This window comes from Lolium rigidum, chromosome 2 (genome assembly GCF_022539505.1).
Source record: "Lolium rigidum isolate FL_2022 chromosome 2, APGP_CSIRO_Lrig_0.1, whole genome shotgun sequence".
Taxonomy (NCBI): domain Eukaryota; kingdom Viridiplantae; phylum Streptophyta; class Magnoliopsida; order Poales; family Poaceae; genus Lolium; species Lolium rigidum.
Window position 1 is genome coordinate 275,453,001 of NC_061509.1, and position 16,294 is coordinate 275,469,294.

General features: G+C 52.3%; 2 protein-coding genes across 2 annotated transcripts; both read left to right on the forward strand.

Annotated features, from left to right (window-relative positions):
* The first annotated feature begins 483 nt into the window (after window positions 1–483).
* Window positions 484–1,254, forward strand: LOC124688849 (pathogenesis-related protein 1-like). Its single transcript, XM_047222471.1, has one exon. It carries the CDS (start codon window positions 512–514, stop codon window positions 1,010–1,012), a length of 501 nt encoding a protein of 166 aa, XP_047078427.1. The 5' UTR covers window positions 484–511; the 3' UTR covers window positions 1,013–1,254.
* A 10,249-nt stretch (window positions 1,255–11,503) lies between these two features.
* On the forward strand, window positions 11,504–13,532 carry LOC124688851 (nicotinate N-methyltransferase 1-like). The gene is made up of 3 exons (XM_047222473.1): window positions 11,504–12,239; window positions 12,871–12,935; window positions 13,036–13,532. Exons 1-3 carry the CDS (start codon window positions 11,513–11,515, stop codon window positions 13,333–13,335), a joined length of 1,092 nt encoding a protein of 363 aa, XP_047078429.1. The 5' UTR covers window positions 11,504–11,512; the 3' UTR covers window positions 13,336–13,532.
* Window positions 13,533–16,294: the final 2,762 nt, after the last annotated feature.

The following is a 16,294-nucleotide window of genomic DNA, read 5'->3' on the forward strand; positions in this document are numbered from 1 at the left end:
AATAGTAAATACTACCTCCGATTCAAGGAATAAGACGCCCTTGTTTTACGTAATTTTTGTTTGACCAAGATTTGCTTCAAATATATAAAGATTGTTTGTATGAAATTAGCATAATTAGAAAGTGCTTTTTTAATACGAATCCAGCGATACTAATTACATATAATATAATCAAGATTTTATTGCTTAATTTTTATGGTCAATGTTCGTCTTGGAACACGTGTGCGCCTTATTCCTTGGGACGGAGGTAGTAGATAGAAGATTTATGAATTTTTGCTCTGCCGTAGCTTTCTAAGGAAACTGCAGGTCTTATTTCCGGACGTTTGAGAACGTTGATTGGTCTGAGAGACCAAGTTAATTGACACCGGACAATGGTGATTCCCCAAGCTGTGCTTAGAAAAGGCATATCATCGAGCTTATGCGCTATAAATACGCAATCACCGTGGTAGCAAAGCTCATCATTACAGTTACAGATACAACTTGTGATCCATTTTGTAAAGCATTACCATTAGCCATGGAGTACTCGCCGAAGCTTGCACTGCTCTTCGTTCTGGCGTCCGCGATGGCGGCCGCCGTCGTCACTGCCCAAAACTCGGCGCAGGACTTCGTGGACCTCCACAACGCGGCGCGCACCGACGTGGGCGTCGAAGCAGTGATCTGGAACAGCACCGTGGCGGCATGGGCGCAGGACTACGCGGATACGCACCGCAGCGACTGCATGCTCGAGCATTCTCCGGCGGGCCGTCCGTACGGCGAGAACCTCTACGGAGGAGCCGGCGGCGGGGCCAGCTGGACGGCAGCGGACGCCGTGAACTCGTGGGTGTCGGAGAAGGCGGGCTACGACCACGGCAGCAACACCTGCTTGACGGAGCCGTGCGGGCACTACACGCAGGTGGTGTGGCGCAAGTCGACGGACATCGGCTGCGCCCGCGTCGTCTGCGACAGCGGCGACGGCGTGTTCATCATCTGCAGCTACTACCCACCGGGCAACTTCAATGGGGAGAGCCCCTACTAGGGCTACGTTCCTACGTACTACAAAGGTCTAAGCCCGTATATATGGCCTCTATATGGCCCATGCATATGCGTATAGCTATGCATATAAATAATTGAGCTGTGACCATAGTCGTGATTAAGTTATACTACGATCATGGAGTAGTAATAACTAGCCACGCCATGGTTTCACCGGTATTGTACTCTCATAGTATTATGTTTCATGTATCAGGCGATGATGTTGTATTGTACAATTGGACTTATGAATAAAAATATACGGTTCCATTGTGTTAGCTATCGGATTTTACTGCATTCGCAGAAAAACCTCAATATATACGGTCAATAAACTTCTTCGCATCGCAGACCTCTCACCACGGTTATGTCAAGGGCATGCCCAATAGTTTCGTTTTGGAATAATTTATGAGCTTCCGCTCTGCCTTACATTCAAATAAGGAAGCAATTGAAAGAAGGAAGAGCAAACAAATCACACCTATGGAACACTAGATTTTAACATGGAAATCCTCCACAATAAAGAGAGAAAAAATACCATGGGCATCAGATAACAAAATTTCACTATATCAGGAGTGTTTACACAACGTTGTGGATTTTCAGTGAAACGATAAACCCTATCCATTGGCTTATAGGATGTATTTATAGATGGAAATAACGATCCCTCCCGCGGGGTATATGAATTTGGATACCGACTTGAGAAACTCTCACCTTCAGACAAATTTCATCTTGTAGTATGAACAACAATAATCTTCTAAACTCCCATATACTAAATTAATCATCAATCTCCAGAGCACAACAATCTTGAAAGCCGCCCTGTGGTCACTCCTGTGAACAAATCCAATTTGTCGATGATGTGCTGCCACGTTTCCACGGCGAGCTGATTCCAAGTCGACAAATATGCTCAAACTATCAAAACATAAATCTACATGCCAAGTTGACAATGATAAATTCGGGGCGGCGTGGGGTACTTGGTGGAGGATCTTTCTGATGGGTATTGAGCTTTCATAGGGCGGCGGAATCGAGATTCCGAGGCTAGCAGCGTACGGACGGAGCGACAGCGCTGCCGACCATCCGTGTGAGGGTGCCGTGGAGAAAACGTTCGCTGGCACATTGCACGTCAAGTTTTTGGGCTTGTCCTTGTGTTGCACGTCAAGTTTTTGGGCTTTATATAGGAGGTCAGGTCTCAGAACTTCAGGTTGGTTACATGTTCTGAGACCTGACCTCCTATATAAGGACCAGAAGGGATCGACATGGAGAGCACCTAACAACTAGAGGATACACGATCACACCATAGCCATCACGGCAACCATGTAACCCTAATCATCACTAATCTAAAAAAAGACAAGCAGCACGTAGGGTTTTCACTCTGGGTCTAAAGCTAGGTAAATCGTGTCCCGTGTGTTGTGTTATTTGTATGCAGACAAATCCACCAATACGCTCCTCTTCCCTAAAACAAAAGTCCATCATTCATGGACATTGTCGTGGTACCCCACGCCATCGCAAATTTTCGAGAATACACCCTGGAAGGTGTATTAATCATATAAAAGAAAGTCCAAGACGATCGGCAAATGCCAAAATAGCTTCAACTCTACTTCGCGATACAACGCCAGTCCATGATACAACGTCAGGCGGTCAATAACGCACCCTCTCCAACCCAATGATAAATGACTCGCCTTGCCCAACATGTACAACGCAATTGCCGCCATTCTCATCCTCGGGCTCCGCGGAGGAGGGCTTTCGCCCTAATCAATCACCGTGCCACGAGGCTATCGAAGTTGGATTGTAGATGGAGGGCGAAGATGACAACCACCGTCTTGAGCCACCACCACCGAGACGAGAGGACGCCAATGTAGGAGAAGGGCGCCAACCACTACCAGCACCACCATTGCCACTGACGCCTAGCCCATCACCACCGGCACCACCTCGGTGCCAGGTAGCTGCCGTGACCAAGCGCCATCGCCGTGTTGTCTTGTTGCTGAGGCCAGAAATGCAGGCCCGAGTCGGCCCGGAGCTCATGGTCGCGCCTGCAGGGGCGCCTCCGTCGCGAGGAGGCCAAGCTACACGCTCGCCGCCGCCGGACCACACGTTGTCGCCGCTGGAACTGAGCGCTAGCGCCAGACAGGCGCGGAGAGGTCCCTGCCTCTTGCTACCAGGGATTTGCCCGGCGATATCTCTGGCGGCAACAAGAAAGAGGGACCAGGGGACGAGGCTTGCAACCAGTGGCGCAGTCACTCCCAAGCCGCCCAGGTTGGCGGCGCGGGGGTCGGGGCTCTCATTTCTTCATAGGCAAGGTCACCGGTGATTAGACAACAATAGTTTCGCCTAATCTCGATCAATAAAGGTCCCTAATTGGCAATAAAAAAGGAAAGCTGGTAGGTGTACGAGCAAAACTTCAGTGTAGATAAAAATTAACTCCGCAATCCTACTTTTATCCTATTTATATACTGTTCTGCTAATTCTTGCCATGAAAGGGGACTACTCCCTCCTGTTGAGATACATATCCTTGTATATCCGGATGTGTATCTTCTGTAGTTATGTATAGCGATACATATCTTTGTATTGATTATTGGGCCCGCCTCCTTCCTTGTATAGTCGAGGACGTGGCCTATATATGTAACGCCGTATGCACCCAATCAATACATTGTGAGTTGCATCCCTCTCTACATGGTATCAGACACCTACCGTTCCTAACCTAGCCGCCGCGCCCCTCTCTCCCCGCGCGCGCCGCCCCACCCTCCAACCCTAGCGCCGCCGCCCTTGTGCCGCCGCTGCGTGTGCCCCTCCTCACGCCGCGCCGCCGCCGCACCTGCAGCCGCCGCCGCGCCTCCCTCCCCAACCCCGCGCCGTCGCCATCCCCCGCGCGCGCGTCATCATGTCGTCGGTCTCCAACGACAGCAACCCCTTCGCCTACAACCCATGGACGGGGCTCATCCACGCCTACAACATGCCGGTACCGCGCCCGCCGACTCACCAGGTGCACTTCACCGTGACACCGCCCTACGCCCCGGTCTTCACCGCCACGCCGCCGTCCTACGCCCCGGCCTACCACGCCGCGCCCGCACCTGGCTCTTACGCCGGTGGCGGCAACTAGTTTATGGACACGGGCGCCTCGTCTCACATGGCCGCTCACCCGGGTAACCTTTCCCATTCCTTTCCCACTTCCACCGAGTCTTGCATCATTGTCGGTAACGGCGCCGGTCTTCCTATTTCTCACATTGGTTCTGCTAATTTTCCATCTACTTCTAAACCGCTGTCTCTCAATAATGTCCTTGTGCCTCCACAGCTTATTCAGAATTTAGTCTCTGTTAAAACTCTTTCTCGTGATAACTCTGTGACTGTTGAATTTGATGCTTTTGGTTTTTCTGTTAAGGACGCCCGCACCCGGATGGTTCTCCATCGATGTGAGAGCCCCGGCGATTTGTATCCGGTGATGTCGCCTTCCACCCCCGATGCCGCACCTCGTGCTCTCTCTGCAGGCGTTGATCTTTGGCATGCTCGTCTTGGACATCCCAGTGCCAATACGATTCACCAAATAATGAGGGGTTTTTCGTTTTCATCTACTAAACAGTCTTCACATAGTTGTGAAGCGTGTCGTCTTGGTAAACACGTTCGTCTTCCTTTTAGTCAGTCTTCCACTGTTGCGTCTTTTCCTTTTGAGTTAATTCATAGTGATGTATGGACCTCTCCAATCCCGAGTAATTCTGGTCTTCTTTATTACCTAGTTATTCTTGATGATTTTTCTCATTTTGTGTGGACGTTTCCCCTCCGTAAAAAGTCCGATGTCGCCACCACTCTCACAGCCTTCTACGCCTATGTTTCCACCCAGTTCGGTCGCCCCATCCACGCCCTACAAACCGACAACGGAAAAGAGTTTGACAATGTCGCCGTCCGCACCCTACTCTCCTCTCACGGCACTATTTTCCGTCTAACCTGTCCATACACGTCCCAACAAAACGGCCGTGCCGAGCGTATCCTCCGCACCCTCAACGATCGCGTCCGCACACTCCTATTCCACAGCCATGTTCCCCCCACCTTTTGGCCTGACGCCTTAGCCACCGCCACCCTCCTTGTCAACCTTCGTCCGTGTCGTCCCCGTTGGAACTATGCACCTCATCACCTCCTTTACGGTTCCCCTCCATCCTACGACGGTCTTCGGATTTTCGGTTGTCGTTGTTATCCTAGTATCGCCGCCACCACTCCTCATAAACTCGCCCCTCGTTCCGTTCCGTGTGTTTTCCTCGGTTACCCGGCTAACACCAAAGGCTACCGCTGCTATGATCCGGTTTCTCACCGCGTCATCACTTCCCGACACGTGTACTTTGATGAACATTGCTTTCCTTTTGCACAGAGACAGGTGGTCGCCACTCCTCCTTCGACTACTGATGGTCCCCGGCGTCGACCCCCTGCAGGTCCGCCGGCTGCAGTGCCCTCGAGCTCGGACTCGGGCACTGCCTCGTCGTTCTCCGCCGCGCCCTTGAGCTCTGTCTCGGGCGCTGCCTCGCCACCCTCTGGGTCACCCTCGAGCCATGTCTCGGGTGACCCCACGCCGACACCCGCGCCGACACCTGCGCCGATGCCCGCCTCGACGCCGCCTGCGTCGCCCTCGAGCCTCAGCTCGGGCGTCGCGCCGTCTTCGCCGGGCGATGCCCCTTCGCCGGGTTCATCCGCCTCGACGCCGCTTGCGTCGCCCTCGATCCTCAGCTCAGGCGTCGCACCGTCCTCGCCGGGCGACGCCTCGCCTCCGGCTCCGCCGCCGCCACCTCCGCCGCCGGCCACGGGGCCCCTCACGTGCGCCCGTGCAGGGATTCGCGTCCCGAGCACACGGTACCCCTCGGACGAGTACGTCTGCACCGCGTCGACTTCCGCGCCTTCAGCATCCACGCCATCGCCCCTGCCCGCCTCTGCCTGGGCTACTCTCCGCGACCCGCGGTGGCTTGCGGCCATGCAGGACGAGTTCGACGCCCTGCAGCGGAACCAGACATGGACGCTTGTTCCCCGACCCCCTCACGCCAACATCATCACCGGGAAGTGGGTCTTCAAGCACAAGTTCCATCCGGACGGTACTCTCGACCGTCACAAGGCGCGGTGGGTGGTTCGTGGCTTTCGCCAGCGTGCCGGCGTCGACTTCACCGACACCTTCGCCCCGGTTGTCAAGCCCGGGACGATCCGCACCGTCCTTCAGCTCGCGGTCTCCCGTGCGTGGCCCGTGCACCAGATGGACGTCTCCAACGCCTTTCTTTACGGCCATCTCGAGGAGCAGGTCTTCCACCCCGACCATGTGTGCCTGCTCTCGCGCTCATTATACGGGCTCAAGCAGGCCCCACGCGCCTGGTACCAGCGCATCGCAGCGTTTCTTCACCAACTCGGCTTCCGCTCCACCCGCTCTGATGCCTCGCTGTTTGTGTACCACAATGGTGCCACCACCGCGTACTTGCTGCTCTACGTCGACGACATCATCTTGACGGCCAGCTCCACGGACCTCCTGCGACAAATCACCGAGCGTCTTCGCGCTGAGTTTGCCCTCAAGGACTTGGGACCCCTGCACTACTTCCTCGGCATCGAGGTCGTACGTCGCACCGACAGCTTCTTACTTCATCAGCGCAAGTACGCCCACGAGCTCCTGGACCGCGCCGGTATGCTTAATTGCAAACCCGCGGCCACGCCTGTCGACACGAAGTCCAAGCTCTCCGCCACGGATGGTTCGTTGGCCACGGATGCGTCATTTTATCGCTCCATCGCCGGTGCCCCTGCAGTACCTCACCTTGACCCGCCCCGAGCTGCGGATGCTCGTCCAGGCAGGTGTACCTTCACATGCATGCTCCGCGGGATCCTCATTGGGCTGTGGTCAAGCGGATCCTCCGCTACATTCGTGGCACCATGGACTTCGGCCTCTCCCTCCACGCCTCCACCGCCACGGACATCGTCGCCTACTCGGACGCCGATTGGGCAGGCTGCCCCGACACGTGTCGCTCCACGTCTGGCTACCCGGGTGTACCTTCACATGCACCGCCTCTCCATGCATAGGGCGGTGGCAAGACGCCGCTGCTCCAGCAACACATTGTGGCCTGCCCTCCCCTGTTGCGCCGCCTGGAGGGACAACTCGACGACGCGGCGAATCTGCGCCTCTTCGCATGCACGGGCGGCGTCCTAGAGCTTCTTCTCCGACTCGAAGGACTCGACGAGCGCGCGTTGCTGATCGGCCGTCTCGTCCGGGTGCGGCCCATCGTCGTCGGACCACTCGAACTCGTCCTCGTTGTCCTCCTGCTCCGTCTCCTCCTCCTCCGCCTCGGCCTCCTCCCCCTCTTTCATTCGCGCCTCCAGGCGCGCCGCCAACGCATCCGCCCGCCTCCCCCAGGTTGCCTCCGTTGCCGCCAGCGCCGCCTCCCGCTGCTGACGCTCCTCCGTCGCCAGCTGCTGCTGGCGCTCCATCGCCTCCCGCCGCCGGCGCTCCATCGCCTCCCGCCTTTCACGGTACTGCGCCTCCCGCTCCTCGCTGAAAGGACACGGATGTCGCCTAGAGGGGGGTGAATAGGCGATTTAAAACTTTTACGAGATGGGCTTAACAAATGCGGAATAAAACTAGCGTTTACTTTGTCAAGCCCAAAGCCTATATACTATGGTTCACCTATGTGCACCAACAACTTATTCTAAGCAAGAGTTCACCTATGTGCACCAACAACTTATGCTAAGCAATACAAGCAAGTATGTGATAGCAAGATATATATAACTTCAAGCACGATGGCTATCACAAGGTAAAGTGCATAAGTAAAGAGCTCGGGTATAGAGATAACCGAGGCACGCGGGAGACGATGATTTATCCCGGAGTTCACACTCTTGCGAGTGCTAATCTCCGGTGGAGAGGTGCGGTTGCTTAGTGCTCCCGACCGCCACAAGAGGCTCACCTTGAGGTGTGGTTGCTCGATGCACACCAACGCCACAAAGGCCTCACCCCAAGATGCGGTACTCACACCACACACCGAACGCCACGAAGGCGCCTCACCTAAATCTCCGGTGACCCTCGCCACAAAGGCCTAGGTCACGGTTCCATTAAGGGATTTCCTTCGAGGCGGAAACCGGGCCTTACACAAAGATTGGGGCACACATCCACAACTTAATTGGAGGCTCCCAACAAATCGCCACAAAGGCCTAGAATCCGTCTAGGGTTCCAAGAACCCAAGAGTAACAACTTTCTTGCTTTCACCTCCACGAATCACCGTGGAGAACTCAAACCGATGCACCAAATGCAATGGCAAGAACACCACAAAGATGCTCAAGTCCTTCTCTCTCAAATTCCAACAAAGCTACAAAAGCTATTGGGGGAATAAGAGAGGAAGAACAAAGGAATTCACAAAGAACACCAAGATCAAGATCTAGAGAGTTCCACTCACAAAGAGATGGATTTGATTGGTAGAAATGTAGATCTAGATCTCCTCTTCCTTTTCCCTCAAATGGATTCAAGAATCATTGGAGGAGTAGAGGGATGTGGAAAGCTCTCAAGGTCAGCAATGGTGGAGAGCCAAAGGAGGAAGAAGAAGTGAGGAGGAAGAGGAGGAAGAAGGCCTTAAATAGGGGCCTCAGATTTCTGCCCGTTGGGGCAAAAATCGCGACAGGCCGGCAGTGCCGGCCTTGTGCCACCGGCAGTGCCGGGGTGGCCGGCAGTGCTGGCCATTTTCCACCGGCAGTGCCGGGGTGGCCGGCAGTGCAGGCCTTGCGCCACCGGCAGTGCCGGGGTGCTCCCGGCGGCAGTTCCGGCGGCAGTTCCGGCCCCCCAGTTTTTTGCCCAAACACCCGATACGAAAACTTTAAGAACTTTTGCATCCGGACTCCGATTTTGATGATCTTGGGCTCGTTTCGAAGCTAGTAACAAGCTCTACAAGATCATGCAGGGAACCATCATAGTCCAGTAAGGTAGGATAGAAATAAAATACGAAAGGTTTGACCTGTCTAAAAAAGACATACCGGTAAAACCTCCAACCTCGAAAATGCAACATGTTGAGTTAGGAAACTCGGATTTAGGTGAAACCAATTTTGTTGTAAAGGGTATGACAAGAGCTACCCAACAAAGAGTGAAAAGCTTAAGAACAAGTGGGGTAGGTTTTTCTATGTATTTTAGAGTGAAACCTCTCAATACGAGAAACCGAGAAAAACTCCAATATCGAAAACGCAATAAGTGATTCATGCGGAATCCGTTTTCGATGAACTAGAGCTTGCTATGGAAGTAACCACAAGCTCTACATCACCATATGGATAAGATCCAAATAACAACCAAGAAAGATGATGATGAACCAAACTCGAAAACGCAACAAGTGATCTATACGAAATCTGTTTTCGATGAACTAGAGCTTGTCATGAGAATAAGCACAAGCTCTAAAACATCACATGGATAAGATCCAAATAACAACCAAGAAAGATGATGCAAGGATGCAAAGGTTTGAGCTCTCTCCGAATGATACGATCGAGTTACTCACTCGAGAGCCCTCTTGATAGTACGGCAACTAAACTATAAACCGGTCTCCAACTACACTATGAGACCGGTGAGAGATAAACCCTATCAAGAGCAAACCTTAAACTTGCGCATTCCACTTGAGCTCGATGATGACGATCTTGACCGCAACAAGATGGAACGCCTTTCTTGCTTGTGCTTTCTAGACGAAGTCTTGTAGATTGCTCCCCCATAAACCACCATGGGAGAGCTTCTTCTTCGGCGCAACTTCACATATCCATGATCACCATATGGATGACAAGAGTCAATCAAAGGATCTCTTCGAGATGGCTCATCTTTAACTAGCACTTCATTTCTCCATGGCAAGCTTCAAGCTTATGATCTCTTCGAGTTGGCTCATCTTAAACTTGCACTTCAATTCTTCATTCTTCATCATGTTGATGTCTTGAAGTAACTTGAGGACACACTTCATCTTCATCTTCAAGACATACTTGACACTTGATATACTTCATCAATTTTTTCTTATTGCAACCTTGAAGCCAACATATGGTTCAAGAATTGCCTATGGACAACTCCTACAAATATAACTCAATGCAAACATTAGTCCATAGGGATTGTCATTAATTACCAAAACCACACATGGGGGCTCCATGCACTTTCACTCGCGCTGGCGCCGGTGCTCATCATCCCACCGCTGGCCAATCTCCTCTGTCCGGCGCCGCCGCGCCTATTCTGCCGTGGCGGCGTCGAACTCCGCAATGGTGTCCGCCAGCGCCTCCTCCTCCCACGTTGCGTTCTCGTCAGCTGCGGGGTCTCCCGCTGCTGCCGCCGCCGCCTCACGCTGCTGACGGGCCCGCTGCTCGATTGCCTCCCGCCGCTGCCGCCACCCTTCACGCCAAATCTCCACCCCGCTCTGCCGCCGCTCTTCCTGGGCGGCGGCGGAGATGTCGAGTTGTGCCGGTGGTGGAGGTGGTGGTGGAGGAGACGGCGATGGAGGGAAATGGCCATCGCCGGGGCGGTTCATCATTGCGCAGTGGTGGTGGAGGAGACGGCAGTGGAGCGACGAGGGGTTGTGGCGGAGAAAAGGGTGCCGGTGGCTGTGGTGGCTGCCATTGAGCCGGGAGAGCCTTTTATAAACGCCGGCGTCGGAAAAAAAGCGCGGGAAGAGGCGAGAAGCGGCAGGAAGAAAGCGCGGGAACGCGCGGAGGCGTGCTAACGCCGGTGACGCGTGGAGGCTGCACAACACCGACGAGATGTCTCACCTGCCCCTCCGTCGCCATTAAAGCAAAGCTGCGACGCTTCGGTCATGTGTCACTGCGCGCGAATAACTTTCGCCGCGAGGTAGACGACGGTTAGGTCCAAACTTGCCTCGCTTTTTGTTGTGTCCGGCGTGTCCGGAGCGTCCGCTATGGGGTGGGACGGGCCCGGGGCTCCGGACACCGTATTGGGTCGTGCCGCACAAAAAACGGGTTTGGAGGACGCAGCTGGGAACGGTTTTTTGTCCGGCGCTCCAAATCGCTTTGCACGCGACTGGAGATGCTCTAAATAGGATGCGTATAGATTTTTTGTTCAAATTTAAAAATTTAACAAACTATATAAAAAAATATGTCAACACTTGTAATCTCAAACCAATACTGATAGAATGACTGTGAAATATATACTTTAATGTTGTGTGCATTTGGTATCGTAAGTGTTTATATTTTTTGAATATAGTAGATGCCAGCTGAGTCCATACCCACATCACACAGTTCTAAATTAATCGTGAATCTCGAGAGCGCAGCAATTTGAAAGCCGCCACTATAGTTACTACTCCTGTGACCAAATCCGATTTGTCGATGATGTGCTGCCACGTTTGCACGGCGAGCTAATTCCCCGACTATCCACACTCGACAGCAGGCAAACTACTGACGCTGCCATGTGGCCCCAGGAATCTCGTGGCCCCACGTGTCATCGCTTAACTGAATCACTCATGTCGCACACCAGACTCCCTATTTACCAGCCGATAGATAACTCGCGCGTCACACAAACACGCGGCGTCTCCCCTCACTCCACCAATCCAGCTCAACGAAAATGTCGTCGCCGGCAGCCGAGCCCGCCTCCGCCGCCGCCGACCTCTCTCCGGCGGAGGCGCGTCTCGCGATGATGGAGCTGGCCAACATGATCTCCGTGCCCATGGCCCTGACCGCCGTCATCCGCCTCGGCGTGCCGGCCGCCATCTGGTCAAACGGCGCCAACGCGCCCCTCCCGGCCGCCGCGCTCCTCCCCGCGGACCACCCGGACCCATCCGTCCTCGAGCGCCTCCTCCGCCTGCTCGCCTCCCGCGGCGTCTTCTCCGAGCACACCACGCCCGGCACCGCCCGGCGGTTCGCGCTCACCGCCGTGGGCCGCACCCTCGTCCCGTCCGGCCCCTCGGGCGCGTCCTACGCCGACTACGTCCTCCAGCACCACCAGGACGCGCTGGTCCTCGCCTGGCCGCGGCTCCGCGACGCCGTGCTGGACCCGGCCGGCCCGGAGCCCTTCGCGCGCGCCCACGGCGGCGTCCCCGCGTACGCGTACTACGGCCAGGACCGGGAGGCGAACGAGGTGATGCTGCGCGCCATGACCGGGGTGTCCGAGCCGTTCATGGAGGCGCTGCTGGACGGCTACGGCGGCGGGTTCGAGGGCGTGGCCACGCTGGTCGACGTCGGGGGCAGCTCTGGAGCTTGCCTCGAGATGATCATGCGCAGCGTGCCCACCATCCGGGAGGGCGTCAACTTCGACCTCCCCGACGTCGTCGCCGCCGCGCCGCCCATCGCCGGTAAGACCATCGATCCCATGCGTACTCCTGAATTGTTCATGAGATAGTCCTGATGATCCGGTGGTTGAAACTAACACACTAATCGGCACGTAGTACGAATACAACAACCGACAACGACAATGCCTCACGAGTAGCCACAAGATCGATCGCAAGAACAGTGTCTCGCCACCAACCAACAAAGTAGACATGGCGCATGTGGGTCACGAGATGAGAAACAAATTGCGCAGATCGCGAGCAGGTGGGGCACGAGGTGCACACACGCACCATAGATTTACCAGTGCCACACAATAGAAAGTTTTAAGGAGTCTCACATCGAGGTTTCAGATCAACATCAGGAGTCTGACATCGAGGTTTCAGCTCACAGTTTTGTGGTCAATAAAACCATGCTTACCATCTTGGGTTCAGAAGTTTTTACCTGTTCATGCTTCGGAGCGAAGTGCTCGTCAGAGAAAGCGGCTCCAGCTCACAGGATTTTCCGCCCATTTTGTCTTGTCCCAACCTAAACTGCTAAAATGAATAAATGAGATGATGGGCACAGTATTTTGCCTTTGTTTGTTGTTATACTGTATTTAAATTCGTAGGACCAAAACATACTAACAATGGAGATGCTTCCAAATAACCTTTCTCACAGGAGTAAGGCATGTTGGTGGAGACATGTTCAAGTCCATCCCCTCCGGCGACGCCATCTTCATGAAGGTATGTATGCCCTGAATTCCCAGCTAGAACCAAACACCTCCTGAAAAACTGTCTAAATGAAGCACGATTTATATCCAAACTTTCTCTTCTCTTCCTCCAGTGGGTCCTAACGACGTGGACCAACGACGAGTGCACGGCGATCCTGAAGAACTGCTACACGGCGCTGCCGGAGGGCGGCAAGCTCATCGCCTGCGAGCCAGTGGTGCCGGAGACGACCGACAGCAGCACCAGGACGAGGGCGCTGCTGGAGAACGACATCTTCGTCATGACAACGTACCGGACACAGGGGAGGGAGCGCTCCGAGGAGGAGTTCTGGCAGCTCGGCCTCACCGCCGGGTTCACCGGGTTCAGGGCACTCTACCTGGACCCTTTCTACGCCGTCCTGGAGTATGTGAAGTGATACTGTGGACTTGGATCACTTCTGTGCTTTAGTGTTTCTCCTGTAACAGATGACTCAGGTCATATGGATGACTGCCCAAGTTGCTGCTAGGTTGGGCGCGCATTTGAGTTCTGAATCAGGGCATCTCTTCGAATCATTCTACTCATAGAAACTTTGCACTTTGAGATTAACAGTAATACACATGTCTTTCTCCGTTCCTGGCAAGCTGTGTCTTTGCTTGGTGGCTTTTTAAAAAACTAGCTGCGGCTCAGGTGGGATTTCTGTTGGTGATGGATCTTGTATTGAGGGTTTCTATTAATGGAAATTGGGGATGATCCCTTATCATAAAAAACCATCATTAGACAAATCAGAGCACATAGAAAGAACACACTAGTAGAAAAAGGGGCTTCCGTCCAGGTCTTTAGTACCGGTTTCCTTACGAATCGGTACTAAAGGGTGCATTAGTACCGGTTCGTAAGGACCTTTAGTACCGGTTCGTGACTAGCTGCGGCTCAGGTGGGATTTCTGTTGGTGATGGATCTTGTATTGAGGGTTTCTATTAATGGAAATTGGGGATGATCCCTTATCATAAAAAAACATCATTAGACAAATCAGAGCACATAGAAAGAACACACTAGTAGAAAAAGGGGCTTCCGTCCAGGTCTTTAGTACCGGTTTCCTTACGAATCGGTACTAAAGGGTGCATTAGTACCGGTTCGTAAGGACCTTTAGTACCGGTTCGTGACTAGCTGCGGCTCAGGTGGGATTTCTGTTGATGATGGATCTTGTATTGAGGGTTTCTATTAATGGAAATTGGGGATGATCCCTTATCATAAAAAACCATCATTAGACAAATCAGAGCACATAGAAAGAACACACTAGTAGAAAAAGGGGCTTCCGTCCAGGTCTTTAGTACCGATTTCCTTACGAATCGGTACTAAAGGGTGCATTAGTACCGGTTGCACTGCCCAGGTCTTTAGTACCGGTTCGTAAGGATCTTTAGTACCGGTTCGTGTCACGAACCGGTACTAAAGGGGTCCTAGAGGTTTTCCTGCTCCCCACGCACCTCCACCCCCCACCCCCCCGCCCTGTGGATCGCCTTTTTTGTTTTCTAAAATACAAATGAAAATGAAATAAAATTCAAAAAATAAAATGTTTTCAGATTCTTATATGTTATGCAACCTACTATTCGGTGAAATTAAGGAATTCGAATTTTGACTTTTTTATAATTTTTTTTTAAAAATGGTAAAACCGCATTAATTTTTTGCATACGACGTCGGAAAAAAACGTATAATATATCAAAATCATCGTGGGAAAAAGTTACATCCGAAAAAGTTATACTAATTTTTTTGGATTTTCGATATAAAATGCAAATAAGATAAAAATAAAATATGCAAGCAAAACAATAACAAAGTAAAAGAGATGAGAGTGGGAGACTCCCCTCGCAGAAGAGATGCTTTTCTCCCCGGAAACGTCGCCAGAAAAAGTCTTTGCTGAGCGCGGAGTTGATGAAGGAGAATTTATGCGCAACGTTGAGTGGAACCCCAAGAGGAAGGTATGATGAGCACAGTAGGAAGTTTTCCCTCAGTAAGAAACCAAGGTTTATCGATCAGTAGGAGAAAAACGTTCTCTCCCGAGGTGTTGCGAACCAACTCGTGGCAGGGCGCACTGCCGGCGTCAGCAGCAACGTGGAGACCTGCACACAAACAACCAAGTACTTTGTCCCCAACTTTCAGCGAGGTTGTCAAGCTCACTGGTTTTGCTGAAAACAAAGGATTAAACGAACCGTGTGGAAAAAGAATTGTTTGCAGAGAACAGAACAGGAAAATTATGTAGAAGATTGCAATTAAAAGAAGAAGGACCGGGGTCCACAGTTCACTAGAGGCGCCTCCCCGATTAATAAATATGCTGGGTAAATAAATTACAGATGGACAATTGACAAATAGAGATTCTACGCTAATGGTTGGTGCAGAATACATGCTATGAAAGTATGTGGGCATTACAACAATATACATAGACCGTAATCCAACTGCATCTATGACTAATAATCCACCTTCAGGATTGAATCCGCGACACCCTCCAGTATTAAGTTGCAAGCAATGGACTATCGCTTTAAGCAATGTTTGTAAAGTAAACGATGAAACTACCCTTGAATAGAACACCGCTATTTTCTCCCTAGTAGCAGCAGCACATCTACAACCGTAGAGAACAAGGTCACTTCCCATGGTTAAATAGAGGCATGAACCCACTATCGAGCATAAATACTCTCTCTTGAAGTCGCTAGCATCTACTTGTCCAGAGCATCTACTAGAAACGGAGAGCATGCAAGATCATAATAACATAATACATAATCTAAACCAAAACAATCTCTCTATAAATTGGATCCACATCAAACCAACATGTAGCAATTACAAATAGATGATCTTGATCATGTTAGACAGCTCACAAGATTTATACATGAAGCACAACAAGGAGAGGACAGCCATCTAGCTACTGCTATGGACCCATGGTCCCGTGGAGGACTACTCACGCATCACCTCGGATGAAGACATAGCGATGTAGAGGCCTCCGGCGGTGATTTCCCTCTCCGGCAGGGTGCCGGGATGGACTTCAGAATCCTCCTGAACTAGGGTTTTGGTTGATGGCGGCGTCGGAACTTTTCGTGGATGGAGGCTCTGGTCCCTGGGGTTTTCCCGATACGAGGAATAAATAGGCGGAAGGGCGGAGCAAACGAGGCGATGAGGCGCCAGTACATGGGCCAGGCGTGGCCAAGGGTGGGGCCGCACCTGCTCTATGTACTGCCACGTGGAAGCTCTCCTGCGCGTGTCCTTCTGCCTCCGTCTTCGTCCCGGAAAAATAAGACTCTGGGCTTTTGTTTCGTCCAATTCCGAGAAACTTTCATGTACAACTTTTCTGAAACACAAAAATAGCGAGAAAACGAGAACTGGCACTGCGGCACTGCATTAATAGGTTAGTCTCA

Coding starts and splice junctions, on each gene's coding strand:
- LOC124688851 (XM_047222473.1), top strand. CDS start 11,513: ATGTCGTCGCCGGCAGCCGAGCCCGCCTCCGCCGCCGCCGACCTCTCT. Junction 12,240..12,870: donor CGCCGCGCCGCCCATCGCCG/GTAAGACCATCG, acceptor CCTTTCTCACAG/GAGTAAGGCATGTTGGTGGA. Junction 12,936..13,035: donor GCGACGCCATCTTCATGAAG/GTATGTATGCCC, acceptor CTCTTCCTCCAG/TGGGTCCTAACGACGTGGAC.
- LOC124688849 (XM_047222471.1), top strand. CDS start 512: ATGGAGTACTCGCCGAAGCTTGCACTGCTCTTCGTTCTGGCGTCCGCG.